This window comes from Onychostruthus taczanowskii, unplaced genomic scaffold (genome assembly GCF_017590055.1).
Source record: "Onychostruthus taczanowskii isolate IOZ18803 unplaced genomic scaffold, ASM1759005v1 scaffold2, whole genome shotgun sequence".
NCBI classification, from domain to species: Eukaryota; Metazoa; Chordata; class Aves; order Passeriformes; family Passeridae; genus Onychostruthus; species Onychostruthus taczanowskii.
The window spans coordinates 11836773-11857762 of NW_024499239.1; the positions used below are offsets into that span (position 1 = coordinate 11836773).

A 20990-nucleotide genomic window follows, 5' to 3' on the forward strand; every position below is an offset into this window, starting at 1 on the left:
GCAACGTTTTACCCAGGCAGATAGCAACAGAACAAGGATAAATAGTTTTAAACTAAAACAGGAGAGATTTCGACTACATGTTAGGTGCAAATTTTTTACTCAGAGGGTAGAGAGGCACTGGAACAGACTGCACAGAGACTTTGTGGATGACCCAATCCCTGGAAGAGTTCAGGGTCAGGCTGGATGGGGCCTGTTGATGCTGCTTGCACATAGGCACACGGAAAAGTAAGTAGCATCACATAAAATTTGACAATGATAATTCATAACTTAACTCATTCAGGGAGAATAATCTTCCCCTAGATATTATAAAAAAGGATGACAAAACAGGGCTAGATTTTTCTCCCATTCATCTACAGTAAGAATGGGTGTCAGAACCACATGACAATACCCTCATTCTTAGGGGACATCTTCATCCCCTCAGTTGTCAAGCATGTGCCTAACAACGGCTAGAAAGCAAAATAAGCAAGCACAACGAAACTACATTCCTACCAAGTAATTCTGAGAATTCCAGTGGTAAAGTTTTGTAAATGCAAGGGCAAGTCCTTTGCCAGGACCACCAGGAGCCTACCTACCAAACTCATTCAACCACACTCACAAAAACTTCCTTAGGTTGTAGGACTTAATTTACCATTAGTAAGCATGATGTCCTTAATATTTGTCTGTAAAATGTAAACCATACCAGAAATCTTTCTTCTAGACTGCTCTCTGTAACAGGTATTGTTTCACACCATGAAGTGCCTGCAACAGATCTAAGGTAAATAAGATAACCCAGTGATGCCTCAACCAAGAAAATTTTGAGTGAAGAAACTGCAACGCCAAGCAGTGGATCTGTCAGTAAGACACCACTATCTTACTGAAAGCTAAACCTTTCACCTTTGCCCACCTCTTACACCAATCACAAAAGTAGCACCTTCTATACACAGTCATACAAAACTTTCCTCTAGGCTAGAACAATGGACAGTAATATCCCATCTCAGATAAACACAGAAATTAAGACTTTCCCTTCATATGTGTCTGAGGAAAGGGCTGAATTAATAAGAACAGCAACAACTACTCAAGTGCTGAAACATAAAGAGCAACTATACAAAACAAAAGGATAAAAAAGACTTCATGCATACACAAGTAAACTTTTTTTACTCCTACCTCATCACTCTCGTCTACTTCGATACCACCATCTTTGTCATCATCCATCTGCTTATGGATCATGCGGAGAGCTTCTAGGCTGAATCGGTCCTCCTCAGTAAAGCACGGCGGGCTGAGTGAACTGCAGGGATCTAAAGTGAGGAGGACAAAAAAAAAATCAAAACACAACAGAAATATTATTTAATTTTACTTCAGAATATAAAGCTCCCAAGCAAAATAAAGGTTTTAAAACTCTGCATTGTGTAAATGTACTTCACTTGCACATAATCACCAGATCACAGATAAAAATTTAACCATAAAATAGTGGTTGTACAAAAAAAGTGAAAGGCTTGTGTGTGCAAATCAACTCTATTTTTATTAAGGAAGAAGTCCCAAAAAATAGGCTGGAATAGTTTTGACTTCCATTTATTTCTTCCATCCCACTAACTTACTATCTCCATTTTTTCTTTTATTATCCACATTTAGTTTATGTCACTGTAGTGGCAAATAAAGCTACCATGTTTCCCAACCTCCTTTCTGAATGTCTGAGTGAAACAAAGAACAGTGAAGGAAAAGAAAAGGAATTGTCATATCATACAATCATAGTTCCAGAAACAGATAACAAAGGGATGGTAATCACACTGCAGATCAAATTCTAAACAGGCGGTACTACTGAACAGAAAATACTCAAGGACTGCAAGAGCAGAAAGCACACTGCAAAGAAAATTCAGCTGATAGTAGTACACAATGTATTAGTCCTGTACACTCTGATCACAAACTGCAGTCACTGTAGAGCAGGATTCCAAGTCAAAAATAGAACACTTTCATTTGCATTCGTTACTGAAGGCTCATGATTTGCACACATCTGATGGCTCAGCCTGCACCACATCAAATTGCTAAATCTGTGTTCTTTCCCTTCTACAAAATATATGCCAAATGCTCCAAAATTCTAGAATGCATGATGATCAACCATCACCACAGTGACCTTACACAGACCTTGGCATTAACTAATAGCAGCTATTGCATTAATTCTGATGTACTGAACATCAGCAAAGAACAGAAGGTGGAGAAGAATACAGAAATGACTTCTTCAAAATTGAACTTAAATAAGGCAGCAAATTCCCACTGTACTAGCCACTATAAAACTGCACTGACTAGTTCCATACTGTTACACTACACTTAAATCATATCAATGCAAGTATAAATATGAGTAATTCTGCTTCTTCTAATCTATGAAACAATTAAGCTTTCATGCTGCTACAGAATTTATTAAAAGGCTGACTTATATAAGTAAAGGAAGAACTTCTAGAAAAAGAGAGGAATCAAATGTTTTCAGAGAAAAATAAATTCTTTTGTTTATGATTTCATACCAGCTGGATTATCATGATTCTGCTTTTCTGTCTAATACAAATTTTAAAATAATTAAAAACCAAAATAAAGGAATGCATAAGGTTACAAAGCAGGAAGTGCAAGGATAACAACCATGACATAGCTGGAATCTCAAACACATAATTAACAGGACTGGTTTCCACAGCTAAACACAAGTCAAGGCATTCCTACTTCATACTTGAGTTTTATTATACAGGAATGAATGGAAATCTGTTATCTGTTCCCATGCATTAATAAAAAAACCAAACAAACAAAACAAAGCAGAAAAAACCCAAACACTTCACTGACACTGTCCAAGAACTGAGAGGTGTTGCTTTTAGAACTACTTCATGTAGTTCTAAAAGCAACACCTAATACAAAGATTTCTATATTTATTAGTTAGTAAATTATTAAGTATTAATGAATTTTTTTCTAAATATTAAACTAGACCAATCACAAACAATGTAATTTTCAGCTTTGGAATGCAACTGATACTTTATGAAGTAGGAGGGGTAAATTTTAAAAAAACTATTTTATTTGTCCTTTTTTTGTTTATTACAAAGGTTTAATTTGCACAATACTCAGCCTTTAGATTTTTGCCTTGCAATGAAAAAATTACTATCATTTGAGAGGTTAAAGGACCTATCCCTGCAATTACAGGGTGCTCCATGTAGAAAGGTTTCCCTTGCAATAACAATGATCACCTGGAAGTTCTAATAATTAAATTCTCATGGCCATGAACAAAAAAAATATTATTTTACTAAAATACAATCATATCAGAAGAATAATTTCTGTATTAAAAGTCATAATCTATCTTAAATTAGAAGAAAGTATAGCTGTCAAAACATAAACAGATCCCTCAAACAAACCCAACTTGTTTAATTTGTTCTTAATTCTATTCTAACATGGAATCAAATTTCAGATTCATGTGTTCGCAGTTTGTAAGCACCCATTCAAATGTTTTTTTCATTTTGTTCAGCTGAAAGCCAAGTTTTTTTAAATCAAAAAGGTTTCCTCAGAGTACATTTGCTCACAACCGAGGCTGATGGGTCCCTTAATCAGGGTACTTATCTTAAATATGCCTTTTTAGGATATTTAAGCATGAAGGCACTTTAAAGAGCTATGGCTTTTCTTGAGAGAAGTAAACAGGCTGCTTGTGCTTCAAATGTCCCATGTGCTGGCTCCAAGAACACTTGATCTCTCTCTTAAGAGCCGATAGAGTGCCAATTGCTCTTTTTGGGACTGAGAAACAGAGCAGGACCACACGTCAACTGCAATAAAAATTAACCCACTCTAAAGAGAATCCAGATTTATTTTCAAGCTTATTTTCGTCTGCTAAAATTAAACATTTAGACTGACAATACTGGTCATCCCCTTCTTCAGAGAACAATCTCAAACAAACTACAAAGCCGCAACCTAAAGAATAAGTGAAAAGCATTTCACAAGCATACCTAGGGAGACATACCAAATCCAAAAAACAGCAGATGGGAATTTAATCATCTGCAGTTCTGCAGAATATTCTGCCATGCAGTAGTTTGCCTCAATTGCACGGCAAAAACAATTCAAATTAATACTAGATGGAGTATGGTTAATTAACTGGTTGTCTGGGAAGTTTTTAAGACAAAATCCAAGAGAAAACGTCTCAAGACACAGCAAACATCATAAATATAGCCCTGAAGCCCCACAACAAATCATAAGCCTAGCTGATAATTTTTTACTTTGAGTTGACACTACTGAAGATGATCTGGGATTCCAAACCTTCTCTTGTACTTTAAGAACAAGCCTGACTTAATGTCTAGACCGATTTCTCCATCCTAGTCTGGTGTGTTGTCATAAATACATGTAGTCCAAAATCATCCCCACAGGAAACAGATGATAAATTCACTCAGGGAGTGAACCAACAGTTTGGAATTTGAGCTTTCCTTTAATGAAAAGTACAGAAGAATTAGCAAAGGAAACAAAAGAGACAAGGTGAGCAAGAGGCACAAAAGCACAGCAGATACCACTCCAGGCACAAGTTCTTTTATACCTCAGTTTTTCATGTTGCTCAGAAGCAAGGAAGTTTCAGAAATTCTGGTCATAATAAAGAAGGAATTTGTTCCTGAACTACTAAATGTCAGTCGTGGCTCAAAAAACTTGGCAGAGGATATTGATACAAACCTTCCTCCCGCCTTGAAGCAGCAAGCGCCTCCCAGCCCTAAGGCAAGGGGGGAGGTCCTCACCAGTCCATGGGAGACTCCGACAGGAGACAGTTTGATAATGAACCAAGCACAGTTATCCAACCCAAGATAAAGAAAACTTTATAGGTAACACTTCACACCCTTTCACCCCACCCTTCCTTCCCCCCCACTTTAATCTTCTTCAGTGAGACTAAAATAAGGTGAGACTACAAAAAGAATTTCAGTTTGAAATTCCCCTCAACTTTAGATTCACAGCTCTTTATTCCATTTCCTAAAGACAACAGAGGTTAAACTTAAAATGTGACATTGTCAATACAAGCCAGTAAGGAAAATTAATTTTACCCCTTATCTTCAAGCACTTATCTCAGCAAAGCTCCTCAAAATTATTTAGGACTACACCATCAGAAGAGTTTCCAAAGCAAAAAGGTATATGCACCTCATAGCCTTTCATCCACCTGGCATTTCCTTCTCCCTGAACAGCTGCAAACGTTACAGACTTCAGAATAAAAAAGACTGACAGACCAACAAACAGGGAATAAGCCTGCAGATCTCACACACACCTCCTTTTGCATACAAACACTGGAACAAAACATCTATGGCTGTGCCAAGCCTGACAGAATGACTCCAACCAGGTGTTTCACAGTTTCAGGCTGGAACTTTTCAATGTCTGAAAGAGCCTTCTTAAGAATACAGGGACACACAGAAGTTTCATGATTTTTCACAGGTACCTGGAATCACGTAGACGCTTCCAAATCTAAAATTTAAATGCCTTTAATTTTTTTTTCCATTAATTCACTGAGAGCAACGTAGCATTTGGGAGTTATTTCAAGAGCCTGACTACCACACATTGTTTTTGTTCTGTGAGGATGTTCAGCATTCATCAAGAAAGAAAAGCATGTTTTTTATAATAACATATGGCAGTCCTAAGGAAGCCCGCAGGGCTCCCATGCCTGTCTTATAGTGATGAATTCAGAAGTGCACCATGCTGTTTTAGGTTTATGACTCCTCATTCCTAAAAAGCCATATGGGATAAAGGGAAGCCTCACAGAAAAGGCAAGCACTATAAAGCATCAGCTTCCTCAGTACATCCTCATCTTAAAATAACCATGCTTCAGTATGCCATGATGACACAGACGTGGATTTCTTTGCATTTTCCAGACACAAAGGAGGTGTCCACACTATGTTCAACCCCCTGCCAAATGAATATTCACCTAACTGGGATTCCTATTTCCTTACATTTCTATTTTACAGGTACATTAATATATTGCAGTTTCTTAATTCAGTGACACCTTTCAAGGCAAAAAACCTTTACAAGAACAATTTTTAAAATCTGAGCAAAAACTGGAGTGTCAGATAGAACAGGCGTTAATGAAAATACTGAAAAGCAAGTGTTTTCAAGAATTTTACCTGATGTTCAAAATAAATTTATTCACAGTAAAGGCAAATATGTTGTTATGTTAAATCCTTACATAATACATCCTGTCACTAAAATCTTCAAGTGCTTGAGACAGCCTCAGAGTGAGCTTCTTTTAATCTTTCAATTAAAAGCTCCCAAAGCAAATCACTCCTACTCTTAATAATTAAACTCCTCCATATGGCAAGTAGGCTGAGCAGCATCTAACAGTTAACTTGACAAAGTAATTTGTGACATTATTTTTCACTCTAATTATTTAAATAAAAGTTCATCATTGCAGCACATCTTTCCACTAAAAACATTTAAAAAAACCCAAAAAAACCCCAAACAGGTAAAATTTTGACAAAAAGTGTAGAGTACCTTGTCTTCTAACCACAATAGTGACGTTATTTAAATGAGCTTCCTGAAGAGGAAAATGCTAATGATAGCAGGGCAAGAGGAAAAGGTGCGAAGGAAAGGAAATTTGGAACACTGCTGTCCACAAAGATTTTGAAAACGTTTCACATTTGGCTTTTCCATTGTTCTGTATGAGAAATTCAGGTGACTTCTACAAAATCACGCAATAACAGTAATTAAATTCATAGATGAAACTCCTGACTGCTAAGTCTGGTATCTGGAGCATTTGTTTCTGAATACACACACGCAATGTTGAGTAACTGGTAACACTGCAGTTTAACAGAACAAAAAAAAATCAACAAAAGCCCCAAACTACTTGCAGATAAGCTGCAAGAAAACTGACATGATTGTTTCAAAATCCACTAAACACCTTCAGTAAAAAAGTGACATTTCAAACAGCCGTAAAATAAATCATTACAGTTTCAATACGTAGCAAGCGATTTTCGCATGAGATTCAAATCTGATTTTGTCACTATTAAAAAGTGTCCATTTATTCTGCTATTTCAGTATCTTTTCATATATACAGATCAATTAGATTCTTTCCCCCGCATAGAAACTTGATGAGGCAAGCAAGGCTTTGATTTTTTTTCTTAAATCATCACTAGCTCATCTCTGCTTTCTCCACACCCACAAAAAAAGCTGTCTAATTCTGAACTTCATTCTCTATACACTGGGAAAAAAAAAAGAGAATATCAGTGAGATCAGTTTATTTAAAGCAGAAATTCAGTCAAATAATATTATTAACAAAAGTGTTAAGGCAGGTTTATTAAAGCTTTTCTAATATTTCCAAGGTAAAATCTTCAAAAGAAGCAGCAGGAACTTAATTTTCTGATCACTTGTTAAGACATCAAAATATCACACACTATCTCAGAAAAACATTTAAGAACTTCGTACCCAGATAAACAGTAACTCAAAGGAAAATATATGACAGGAATTCCCTACAGAATAAGCTTTGATGCCAAATTAATTTTGCTACAATATAACTGCATTAAAAGCAACTATTCCAAATCAGCAATGCTTGTTTAAAAAGGAAGTTGCAAAAAGGGGGTTGAATATGTTAATCATGCCAAGGATCATTCTGTCAAGATGAAAATATCAGTATAAATACTTCATTTAGACTGATAGGAAATTAATTATTAAAATTACAATGCTGCTCTGTCTGACTAAATAAAAACCAAGAAGATGAGTTCATGGCTTTTCCATCTCCTTCCCACACCCTCCCTGAGCAATTACCCAGTTTGAAGGGAAGAGGAAGTTCGACAATTATTGTATACAATGGTCAAAGCAGACTGATTTAGAAGAGGAACTCCTGCCAACCCTAACAAAGCAGGACGAGAGGAAACTGGGAGATGCATCTTACGCAAGCCCCTAAAATCCTGTTTTTTCCTCCTTCTAACCTTACTTGTACTTTTGTGATACCTACCATACAAACCTACAAACACATATGGATGGATATTCAGAGTAAAATAAAATGCCAAATGTCTGATACTTGCTCTCAGCAACAGAAAAGTCTCTTTTATTTGACTTATATTTATTAGTAAAAGACCAAGAAGGGAAATACTTAAAGTAGTTTAAGTTTTCATGATTTTGTAGTAAAGACTGTTTAATGCATCTTCAGAAATGTATGATGTACTCTGCACATTATAGTGATTATCAACACTATAAAACTACAGTAGTTCCAAGTAAAAAAAAAAAAAAAAATTGCAGACTTTTGAATATTACGAGAATTCACCTGGAATAAACACATCCTTCTCTCAAACAAAATTTAAAAGGACAATTTATTTTCCTTATGTGTTTAGAAGAAATGTGTTTAGAGAAAAAGAATTTAGTGAATTTTGAGTTCATTTGTCAACAGAACACTCATTAATCTGATGAAAAAAGCTACAGATTTGTAACTAATATGTACTTGGTGGCAAGGCATAACACACATCTAAGCACATATAACAACACACTTCTAAGGTTTTGTGTATTTTAGGTCTGATTGGTTCTTCACTGCTCTTCTAAAAACTTTCTCCCTTTTCTAACAGCAAGCAGCTGGAAAAGATGCAGTATATCCCTGATTATATACTTTAATCTGCCCAAGAATTTGTCAGCTCTTAAGAAGGAGCAGCAGCATAGCATTTAAGCCACTTCCTTAAATTGGTCAGGAAATGAGAAAAGTGATATATACAGGTGACCTTCAAATGTCTGATAACATTCCCATGTGATTTCAAAAGCAAACATGCTGGTAACCATTTTCTTACTAAAACTTCATTTTCTTGCTCAGAATTCCATCCTTACTAACACATTACCCTGGAAGCCTGCTCTCCAGATGCCTGGTGAAAGCCTATAATCAATATTGAGTGTACTGATTTCTAGTCAAGTATGGCTCAAGAGCTAGAAAAAGCAGGAACCACCAAATTCCTTTTTGGAAGACAGTGTCTGCAAAATATAGCAACCATGAGAATATGGCTGATATCAAAAATTCACATATTTTTTTCATACTGAAAAGGCAGTTCACAACTTCCAAGAGTGAAAAAGGGAAAGGTAGGGAAGCACTGGAGAAAAGGATTTTAGCACCTTATTTTTCTTTTTAAGTTTAATAAAAGGCTTAGAAAGTTTTATAGATGTGGGTTTAAAATTTAAAAAACATCTGATACTTTCAGACAAACAAACTGCAATTTTCTAAAATTAGAGGAGTTTATTAAAGTCAAATTAGTTATTTTCATATAAAATTATATATATATATATATATATATATATATATATATACACACAACTTTAAACTTAAAGTTGTAATCACGTCAGTGTTTCCTCTGATATATTTGTTTTCACATGTGATTCATAATCATATCCCATATCCATGAATCAGGCATGTAAGCATGACATTGCTGGCATTACTGAATTACTGCACTCTTCTACACCATTTGATCTAGTGCGCATATTATTAACTGTTCCAACCAAGGAATCAAATTTAATCCTCTGTGAGCACCATCTGTAGCATCATCAGTTCCCTCACAGTTCCTGTAACAACATGTTGTCAAGATGTATTTATACTTTAAGAGATCACATCAGAATTATAGAACTGAAACCTACATTGAAAAGATTTAACAGTACTTACTATAAAGGAAGACTAAAATAAAGCACCTGGGCACTTTATATATATATAATCTGTTAGCATTCTAGCATTTGAGTATTAAATTTGCCAGCCTATGTTTACACTTTCAGAAATACAAAGGCACTGAATGCATAGATTCACTTCATTTAATAACACTATAATGAAACACTTCCTTTTAGCCCAATTGAACATAACAGCAATTTCATGTATGTACAAATATCATTTTCTTTAAATAGTCCTATTAGCTTTTGTGAAAATTTAGTAGTACAGATTGTTGGCTGGTTAAGGACTATCCTACTTCCAGAAGCTTACGTGAACTGCTCTGCTGTTAGCACTCCAACTCCAGATTGCATAACTGGCAGTTTTGCTCCTACTAATATGCTGCTAAATATTTTTCTCATGATGAATTTCACCAAGTGATAAACCAGGCTGACAAATCTACTTATGGTGTCTCAGTTCACCTTGGCTTATTTGATGGAAATTACATTTAAAGAGCCTTTTAAAAAACCCAATCTTATCAAGAAGAAAAAAAAATTAAATAATTAAATAGTCATTCATCTCGGGAGATACCATATCATAATTATGCTCTTGCTCAAACTAAGCACAGATACTAAGATGTACAATTATCAGAATGTTAGAATAAACCAGAGCTGCACATATCTTAGATACATCCTGGCTGATACCATTCTAGCAAATGTATTTCTGGGCCCAAAAGAACAGTAGCAAATGGTGTACTTTTCCAGTATGTATTTCATAGGTCTTAAAAGTGGGGAGTAAAATAGAAGGCAGTTCTTAGACAATGAGTACACACTGAACATATACTCTGTGCATAAAGCGATCCAATGGAATCACTCAAGAGTACAAAAAGAAGAAATTCAATAATTAAACAAGAATCCAAAACCTATAATAAGTTCTATCATTTAGATTTAGCCCAGACTGATTAAAAAGTCCATGCTACAAACACACGGCTCTTGCTATGAAAATGAGTTAGATATAATTTGCACAAAAGTTTAAAGTAGTACTATTCCACCTCTAGTCGCTGCATACAGAAGAAAACAATACAGGAAACTCTCCATTTGCTTGAACAGCACACCTTGTACTAACACTACTTGTACAGCTTCAAACACTGTCAGCTGCTCCCCAACAGCATGATCATATTTGGGATGCAAGGAAGAGCCAAGTCAATAATTTCACATATGCTCTAAGGCAGAATAAGCCAAAGACTAATGCTAAAAGGATTTCTAATTGTTCATGCCCCTGCTGTTCATTTCTGTTCGTGTACTATCTCCTTCCTGGTACCAACACAAGCACATTTGTACAACCCTGCTGCAGGAAGGACCAGGAAACTGATTCTGTCTGAATCTGATCTCTATGCACCTGCAGAAACCCTTTTGACAGCAAAGGCACAGGGGAGGAGGAGGAAAGCCAGGCAGAAGCAGAGAGGTGCCCTGCACAGCCCCAGCGCTGCTGCCCAGCCCTGGCACTGACACACCCCACGCTCCAACGGAACCCCAGCGCACGGCAGGGACCAACCCCTGAAAACATGGATGGAACAACATCTACACCGCTGGAATGGAAAACGCCACCTCATTGTTTAGATCCTGGCTTTCACTACTAGGAGGTGCAGCACAAGGATGTGTCCTAGACAACTTTTTGCAATTATCAAGTGTTTTTAAAAGTTTTTTTTGAATGTATTTTGTAGCCTTACAAAACCTAAACCAGACCTTTGCAACACTATAGCAGGAGATGAAGTAACAGCAAACTCAAAAAAACCTCTTCACAACATCTCCCAGAACAGTTTCAAACACCACTGCCAGTAAGCCGACAATTCGTCTTTCTCCAAGGCCCTCCCCACGACGTGCCTGGAAAAGTCACATCTCCAGGCATAGCCCACCTGAGTAGGCTATGGCAGGAGTCAGTGCACATCACTACAAACATACACCAGCAAGCTCAAGATGTCTGCTAAGCACACGTCTGCCCCAAGCACTGCTCTAATTTACACTGTGCCTTCATTTAAGTTCCAGTTTTTTTGACCCTCTTCCAAAACCTTGGCGCCAGAGCATGCATTAACAACTAAATACACAAGGCTATAAAAAAAGCAGCATAACAGAATCTGTCCCAAAGCTCACAAACTATGACACTTGGCTACACAAAGCCAAATGAGTTTGTGTTTGGGGCTGTTTTGCTCTTTAGGGACTTTTAAAAATTTTCATTATTGGCAGATGAGACAACAGCTTTCTGAAGAGAAGAAACAGAGAGACATTCTTAAGGAAAGCTCAAAGGAAAGAGCAAGAAAGTAAAAACATCTTTTATCATTTAAGACCATGACAACTGAAGTTATAACCAATTGCATAAGAATATTCATATACAATCCTTAAAGGTAACCAATAACATTAGTTGATATATATAATCTACTCTTCAGTCCTCATTTAAAACCCACTCTATGTTCCTGACACACACTGGGAAAAGTCAAGAAGAAATGAAGGGCAGTGTGCTTTTCCCAGACAAGAACTTCTGAGATTCATTACACATACTTTATGACATTTATATATATATATATATATTATTTATTTAAACATAAAATTTTTAAGTATATAGTTTTGTCACATAAGAATTCAAACACTAACTTGTGTCTATCATATTTGAAAATATTAATGCATGAAAAATAATATTCCAGGTTTTTTTAACTGTCCTGGACACATACTGCAAACAGAGCTATTAGCTCTCCCCACCAGACAGCAGTAGGAAAACAGGCACTGAGTCAAACTGCAACAGACAAGTGTTTCCACTACATTACCTCGTCTTTATGTATCAAGTATCAACACATACAGGCAGTCCATCATTTTCAATATCAAAAAGGAAGCAACTTCCTAAAGTTAAAAAAGCCATTTGCCCTTCATTAAACATAAACAAAAATAAACCAGAATCATGAAAGATTAATTCTACTTCACTACATTCAATTAGACTCCATTTTCAAAATCACAGGAAGTTAATTTCACAAGAAATGTGATCCTGCTTCACACAGAAATACACTACAAATAGAACATAAAGAAAAAAAAACAATTTTACTAAATCAGAATTGTTTTTAAATATGTTGGGGTTTCTGTCTTGTTTTGTTAAGTGTCCTGTTGCTGAGCTATGACCTTCATAGGCAATAAAATACATCTGAAGTTCTTCATTCACATCTCTGAGAAACACGTTTGGTAATACTATTCTGCCTTGTAATTTCACTTTGATTTAATCAGTTATAAGGAACATACATACTCCAGGCTTTATCTCTGTTCTCATGCCCTAAATGCAATACCCTAAAAGCTGACATCCAAAAAACAACATGTTTTTCCACGTCAGTCACATCTATCAATCAGCACTAATGTTTTAATATTTTCTGTACCAATACTGTGACTTGTAGGCTGTAAATCTTCGCTTTAAATCTTTTTCTCTCTGTAACAATTTTAAAGTAATTTTTATGCCAAGTCATCTGCTGGGGGCAGGCAGACAGTGTTTTTCTATTCTGTATTTCTGAAAAATACTGAGTACAATTGACATACAGCTGATACCAGAAAATGGGAGAATATTTATGACTTCCTGCCTATAACAAAATGCTAAATTCTCTATTTGCTCTACTAAACAACAAAGAAAATAGTTTTCTCCCTTCATCAACTTAATGTCTTTACTGAAATGTTAATTGAAACATATAAGGTAACACTTAGAAAGGTTTCCAGTTACTACAAAGACAGACAAGCATAAAAAATCCTCTTCTGACATTTAATATGTTTGCTGAAGTTCTCTTCATATAAGTAAAATTTTACTATCAATGTCAAACCAAAGACATAACATTGCCTCTAAAATATTTTTAAACGTACTCAGTTAACACTATCAAAAAAAAAAAAATCAACATTTTTCAAACTAGGAGAATATGCTCAGAAAAATTTCACTCCTATACAAAAATTCTCACTATACAAAACACGCCAGAGACAAAAGAACAGCAGTACTTGCATATGTGACAAAGATGAGGCTATCATGAAAAAGAACCCAACTTTGAAAACCAAGGCTTTTATAGTTTACTTCAAAGCAGTATCATTGTAAACTGAAAGCCCAGTATGCTCACCATATTGTAAGCAGATGCAGGCTCACTTCCTTTACCTATGATAACATTACACACAGCCTACACCAGACTATGCTACTGACCCACTTTCCTACTAGCTTAGTAATCATCAATTAAGTTCTCAATTTGTCCTTTCTTTTGTCTTTAAAGTTTAAATTTGGTATTCTTAAGATTTGTTTTAAAGGAGAAGGTGTGAAGGCATTAAAGGAAAAGTCTTCCATCCAGGCATGTCAGAAATTCAATTTGAAATCTTTCCTTTAAGCAAGTCTATAAATTTACTTCTCTTCAGCATTTGGGAGCTAGCCAAATTATGTGTTCTTGCAATGGAGACATTCCTGCCCAAAGCACAAGTTGGACATTCAGTGGTCCCTTCTCATCCAGCATCTATCATCTCTTTGCAAAGGCAGATCCCACAAAAACAACTGTGTCATCACAATTTCCTCCCCTACCCCCTGACACTGAGGGCTCCAATCCACAAACACAAATAAAAATGTCATCCTTATTTATGAAACCTTGTATCCTCATCCTACATTCTCAGAATGCTCCTAGGAAGCACTCTGTACTAAAGAAGTTGCTGACATAGCACATTTACATCCCAAAGCATAAAGTAAATTAGAACGGAACAAGAAACAAGGTAAGGCTGAAAAGCCCTCAGAAAGTCCTGATCAAATCCCAAATAGGATTATCTGTGCACAAGTTCTACTTCCTTTCAACATGTATCTCGTGTCGATAGTAAAGAATGTCTGTATTTGTTCATTCATGCATATAAATAAACTTAGGAAATGCCTTAGTAAAATCTGTATGTTTTCACCCTCACATCAGTTAGAACCAATACATTGTATATACTGAAGAGAGACAAGTTTCAGTGGAACTCAAAGCATGCTAAGAGAACAGGGTGTCAAGAATTGGTATACCTGTAGAAGCCCAGAGCTTGAAAATAGGGCAATAACCATCCAAAGAAAGAATTCATCTCAACAAGAACAGGCATGCTCGTTCAAGAATGAGGATTTCTATAAAGCTACACTACATTGCATAAAATTGCTTTGTATCTTGCAGTTCTTAAAGAACTATTTTTTACACAAGGAGACATTTTGTATGCACAACCTTATAAAGGCAAAAAACTGAAAATCTACACGCATGGCAATGTCTAGCAGAAAATAAATGATAACCCACACTTTTAAGTGAGATCTATTACAAAAGTCTACATATTTGTCCGATGAGTAAAGCAAAGAAATTCTCTGACGCTGCCAGTTTTGTGACATTCCAGTAAATTTCACATTGTTTTGGTAAGAAGTCTCACCTTTGCTTTCAGCGATTTAATAATTGACACATCTGAGATTCTCTGGGGATTAATACATTTTAAAAAGTGATATATAGCTTTATGGCATTCACCAAGTTTTAAAACATTTTGAGAAGAATTAGCAATTTTCATGTGCAGAAGGAGAAGACAGGTTCTTTTCAAAATGTTTTTACAAGCCAAGAAAGTAATTAATGAAAAAGTGTTACATAAGTTACTGCACTACAACTTGCAGAATAAAATAAGATTCTAGATGCTGTTAGCTAAGTTGCAGTCAAAAGCAGAGGGAAGGGAAAGAGAAGAGTATGGAAATAGTAGAAAAAGAGACAAGATAGTAAACAATCAATTTCACTGATCTATTTAAAGGCAATGTAAAAAAAGCATCTTACAAAAACCATTCAGTGTATTCCAAAAATTATTTGCAACTCTACATAATCTTCGACTTTATCCATCTTCTGACTGGAAAGCTGAAGAAATCATTCCATATATGAAATGCACTAATAAAGAGAAGCAACAAACTCAGATATATTGAAGTGAAATTAATGTGCAGAATTAATGCAAGCAACAACACCCTGAAAAACCCAAATCTATCCCAACAGGGATCAGTTCTCAAACTCAAAGGAAGTTCTACCTTAATATGAAAAACACTGAGCTCAGAGCTCATTTGTTTGTAGCCACCCACAGCAACACCTTACAGAAGGTACAAACTCTGAAGTAAATTCAGGACTTACACAGAATGCCCAAAAGAATTCCAATCTTTTCTAAACAGCATCAGCTGCTCCATGGAATTGCACACTGAGTTTGGGCATTGCTTAAAGGTAAGCTTTAATACAATCAATCAATCAATACCTTGACTCTCACACTTGCCAGGAGCAGCTTACCTAGTAAGCAGGGTAAAACTATTAACATTTTTAAGTAACGGTACTTAATCAGTCTCAAGCAACAAACTAACAGAGAGAAATCAATGCAACAAACGTTGCTTAAGTTTATTAAATGTATTGCAAGTTGCATTGCGCTTTTAAATCTACAGGTTTTGAGAATATAGAAGTCGGCAGATAATATAAATTATGGCAGTAAAATTTAATCTCTGCACTAACAGCTTCTTTGTTTTTTGGGGTTTTTTTCCCGAAGAAGTTAAATTATTTCAACAGAAAAGCCCAAACTTACTTACACTTGGGATACAACAACTAAGTTACAACAAACAAACTTAAACACTTGTGTTCTTTAAATTCCCTTGTTTGACACAAGACCACATGGTTAATGATTTACTGATCCCTTACAAAGGTTTGTGTTGTAGTAAAACCTGATTAATAGAATTCCTTTAACTTGGCAATTAAAATAAATATTACATGACTATTAAAAGCCAAAGACAATAGCAAGAGCACTAGACTGAGGTAAAAATTAAGGATGTACTATTCCAAGTACAGATAACCAAAAATTTACAGAAACTGTCAAACAAGTGAAAAAAAAAACCCCACAACTTTAATTTGAAAAGTTGAGAGCCAAGTACAATTTTTTCAAATTGCAACAAAATTTGCAAATACATGCACAGACAATAAAAAATCTACTTTACTAAAAATGCAATCTATGATGCTTCTAAAGCATCACCTTTAAATGAATCATTCCTTTTGCCATCATTTATGTGCGCCCTTCCAGGCCAAACAAGAATAGGCAATTCCACAAATGCAGATCAATAAGGTGACAAATGAATTAACTAGCTCCATAACATGAATTTTCACATTTTTTACTCTGAAAGCTACTATTCCTTTTATTCTAAAAACAAGTAACAACTAATTCCTGCCTACTCTCTAGCATATGCAACTTCATATACATTTTTAAAAAATCTCATTTAATAAACACAAGCACATGCTTTTCTTACCTGAAAGCGCTTTCTACCTCAGGCCTATCTGAAATGGCTCCAAAAAAGAGAGGGTAAAGACTTTCATTAAAGGAGATATTTTATATGCTTTAACATCCCCTTGCACTTTTCAAATTAGATCAGTATTTGTTAGAATTGCATGCTTCTACCTATGCACAAAAAAAAGTACACATGTGAGCACAAAGAAGAGTGTACATAATTGCTAAATAGAAGGAAACAATTTGAGGAAACAGAACACAAGCAACTACGGAAAATTAAAATGAAGACAAGTAGAATTTTAGCCCCATTTTTCACACACACATCTAGATACAAATGGCATCTGAAGATTTACATGTTCTCACAATATTTTATTTTTATTCCCATAGGTATTGCTACATAATAAATCACATCAATATATTCCAAGTTCATATAACAATACCTGAGCACAGGCCCAGTGACCTACATATGCAAAACACCTGCAACAGCCCAGTAAAACCCAGAAGGGAGGAAGAGTTTTTGAGAACAGTTTTCTACCTTGTTGAAAATAAGCCAGATGGCAACTTAGAACAAACCTGGGCAACAGTTTCATGTTACGTTTGTCCTTCAAAAACACCAGTTAGAATTTGTTCAATGATCCCTATTATCCTGATCCAAACCTAAGAGTGCCACCTGCATGCTGCTCTGCCTGCACAGTGTCTGATTAATCAGTTTCTGCAGTGTAGCGAATTACACACCCACATGAAGATGTGGCTGATAGAAGCCACACCTCAGAGAGGCTTCAAGCAGAAACAAGGAAACCAGGTCAAACACACAGCCACGTCTGATGCATTGTGTCTTCCTGGCACCTCTGAGACTCCAAACTAACTTGAAATCCTCTCTCTTCTCAGGAGCATCATCCCGACTCCGACCGGAGCTCCCCTGCCCAGCCACCCCCAGGTCCCTTGCACAAAGCAAGCACAAAGCAGCAGAACAAACTGCAGCACAAGCTGAAGCTGCAGCATTTGGTGCCTCATTAACTAATCAGGAAGATAACAGAAAGATGATTTCATAAGTCAGTTTTGAGTTTTTCTGTATAGGTGCAAATATTTAACTCAGCTTGCACATGCCTCAAGCAGGACTTGCAAAGTGAACATAATCACCAGCCTGTGGTTTTGTATGCTCAGTTCACAGCCAAGTAAATACTTTCTCTTCTGTTAGGGGACAAAGGAGAGACAAGAAATGCGCTGAAAATAAAAGGAAATAATATCTCCATAATTACATATTCAACTGGAGATACAGTAACTCACTAGAATCTAAGCAACATTACCAAAGAAGGTTTGTGTATAAATATGCATAATACGCAATAAATGTTTCTTCTTAATAGGAGTTACCCCCCAAAAAATGTGATATCACTCATCATTTGATATTTGAAATGGTTTAGCAAAAATCAGGAAAATTTTGCCTTGTTTGGATCCACTGGAATGCTTGGCCACACAGAGCCAACAGATTCCTGACACAATCTCCTCCAATTGTTTGCTATTTAACATCACATGTTTACCAAATATGGGGAAATTACCCCTCCCCATAATTGGCCTTTTTTAACTCAGCCTGCCAGAGCGCATTGGGCTTTCTCTTCCCTCATCAATACAATAAATATTGCATAAATATGTTCTAGGAGAAAAACAGCTGCATTCAATTCTGTCTGAAAAATGTTGACTTTGTTCCTTGAAGGTAAGCTAGTATTTTACCTGTAGACAAATTCAACAGCCAGCAGGTCATACAAAATCCTTTTCATAAGCTGTTGTACTCAATAGAAGAGACCGTACAACATGTAAAACCAAACAAAAGACAATCTTCAGAGACAGGATACAAATGCATCAGAGAAATATTGAACACAATGTATGAAGCACTTCTTTTGTTCTCAGAGGCTCACAAGCAGTTTATGCCTGAAACAAACACTGACTTCCTTTTTTCCTGCTGGAGAGCTACAAGTTCAGTTGCAGAAATGACACCGAGCATAACAATCTTCTTCCTTCCTACTGAATTTTGCTGTTGGCAAAGGAAAACATGTTAGCAGAAAACAACATCTATGACAATTGGCAGAGAAATTCAAGTCTGAGCTGCAGAGGGAGATGTGGAGGGGAAGAGACAGAACAGCTGACCAATGCTGACTGGCACACTAAGTCACCTGAGGTAATTAAACATATTGCAATGTTTTTGAGAACTTCTTACCAGAAAGATTGCTAATTGGTGTTAACTCCATTAAATTGTTTGCTTAATAAGCAGCTATTAAAAGTTGCTAAACAGAGAAAAGCAGAGGTAATTACACCTACCTTGCTTGAGCACTGCATACTGCTCTGCTCATCCCTAAACAGAATCAGCATAATTTTCAAGAAAGAAAGAGGAAGTCTTCATAAGCAAAAAAAAGCACAGGATAGAAAACAAAGTGAAGAAAAACAAACCAAAAGCATACAAAGGACAAAGTGAAAGGAAACAAACCAAAAGCATACAGAAAATAAAAGTTATTCTCCAACTGACAGTATTTTGAAAAGCTACTAGCTAAAAAAAGATACAAACTAGATATAAACTGTCTTTACATAAATGACTTAATACACAGTTACAATTATGAGTTCTATTGATCATCATGTCCAAGATACCAATTTTTATCCAAATGAGATCTACATGATGGAGCATAAAGCCATGTTTCTATTGGGTAAGATAAAAATCAAGCAGTCTGGAACACATCTTCACAGTTCAGGACACAAGGCAATTAGTAATAGCTTTTTGTTAGGAAGAATTATATTAAATTGCTGTGCACTAGACTTCTTGCAATATCCTTTCTCAAGCCCCAGGCAGATGGTTATTTCAAGATATTAGATAAGCTATTTATTTTCTGAATTTGTAAGGTAATGATTAGGCTGTTAAACAAGATTTTAACCAGTTACTTATGGACCAGTGCAGGAGGGAAAGCACACAATAACATGCCTAACATCCCATTTGTGAATGGCACCAGTTTTTGTCTGACAGACCAGTCTCTGGAAAAAATACAACTCCCTAAAGAGCCTCTGTGGATTTCGACATTACACCAGCATGGATAATAAACATGTTTTTTTGCTTACAAAAGCAGACACCAATGTTTTAGCTAGAGTTTAGAGTATCCCACAGGAATTGAATCCTCTGTCCCATCAGGAAGTGAAATTTTAGCAATATGCTTCTGAATAACAGATGACAGTGATAGATGCTCGGCAGAAATGCAAGTAAGATAATTCTTTTATGAAAGCAGTAAAAATAATGCCCATACCACTTTGTTCTGAATACAGTATTTTGATAGTCTGTTAAGATCTACAGTTACATTCAAAATTTGATTCCATTAATTACTTTCTTTAAAATGGGTTAGAGAGAAGAGTATGATACATGCATCCTCCTTGTCTGTTATCCACGACTTTGGAAGAAAACAAATAATTGTAAGTAAGGCTAAATTATGTACAACAAAGTGAAAAACCTTTAGGGTTTGTTGCAGCATATTTTCAAGTACTACTGCTTTTTGGACAATCTGTTCTCATGCGTACACTAAAACAAATTCTGCTAAACCAAGTTTTTTACAAAAGCAAACCTACTCAAAACACAAAGGTGCTTTGTCAGTGAATTAGCTAAGAACTTCCAGGCACGTAACAAAAGTATGCAAGAATATGCCATGAGTGGACTAAAAAATACACAATGTAACCTGTGAGGCACCCTGAGTGGAAAATTTCAAAATCACCATGTTTCTCCTATAAAAATAAATAACATAGCTAAAGATGTTTCTTAATTTAGCATTTCTGTTCTGCTTTATAATTGTTTATTCTACAGTTATAAAATTTATACAGCTAAAAAGTATTATTTACTTACATGAACAAATACACCAAAAGAATGGGAGACAAGGAATAATCCAAAGCAACATTTCACAGCTGCCTGACTTGTTTACTGCTGGCAACTGTGTATGCAACCCTTTAACCCTACACAAAACAAATCTGTCACCTGTATGTCTTTAGGATAGTATGCCATTAATGGCCAGGGGTTTTTTTTTTCCTAAACAAATGCAAAAATAACTCAAAAAATTTTACAATGGAACAGCATGGACAATCTTTGCTACCCTCCCGTGACAGAGCTTTTCCCAATCCACACCTTATTCCAC

General features: G+C 35.9%; 1 protein-coding gene across 2 annotated transcripts in view; it reads right to left on the reverse strand.

The window, feature by feature from the left end:
* The window catches only part of STIM2 (stromal interaction molecule 2), a 64373-nt gene that overhangs the window by 27064 nt on the left and 16319 nt on the right, over positions 1–20990 (reverse strand). For both annotated transcript variants that reach the window (XM_041402694.1, XM_041402696.1), the window contains exon 2: positions 1144–1274. In XM_041402694.1, coding sequence (XP_041258628.1) covers positions 1144–1274 — 131 coding nt within the window. The remainder of the gene's footprint in view (positions 1–1143; positions 1275–20990) is intronic.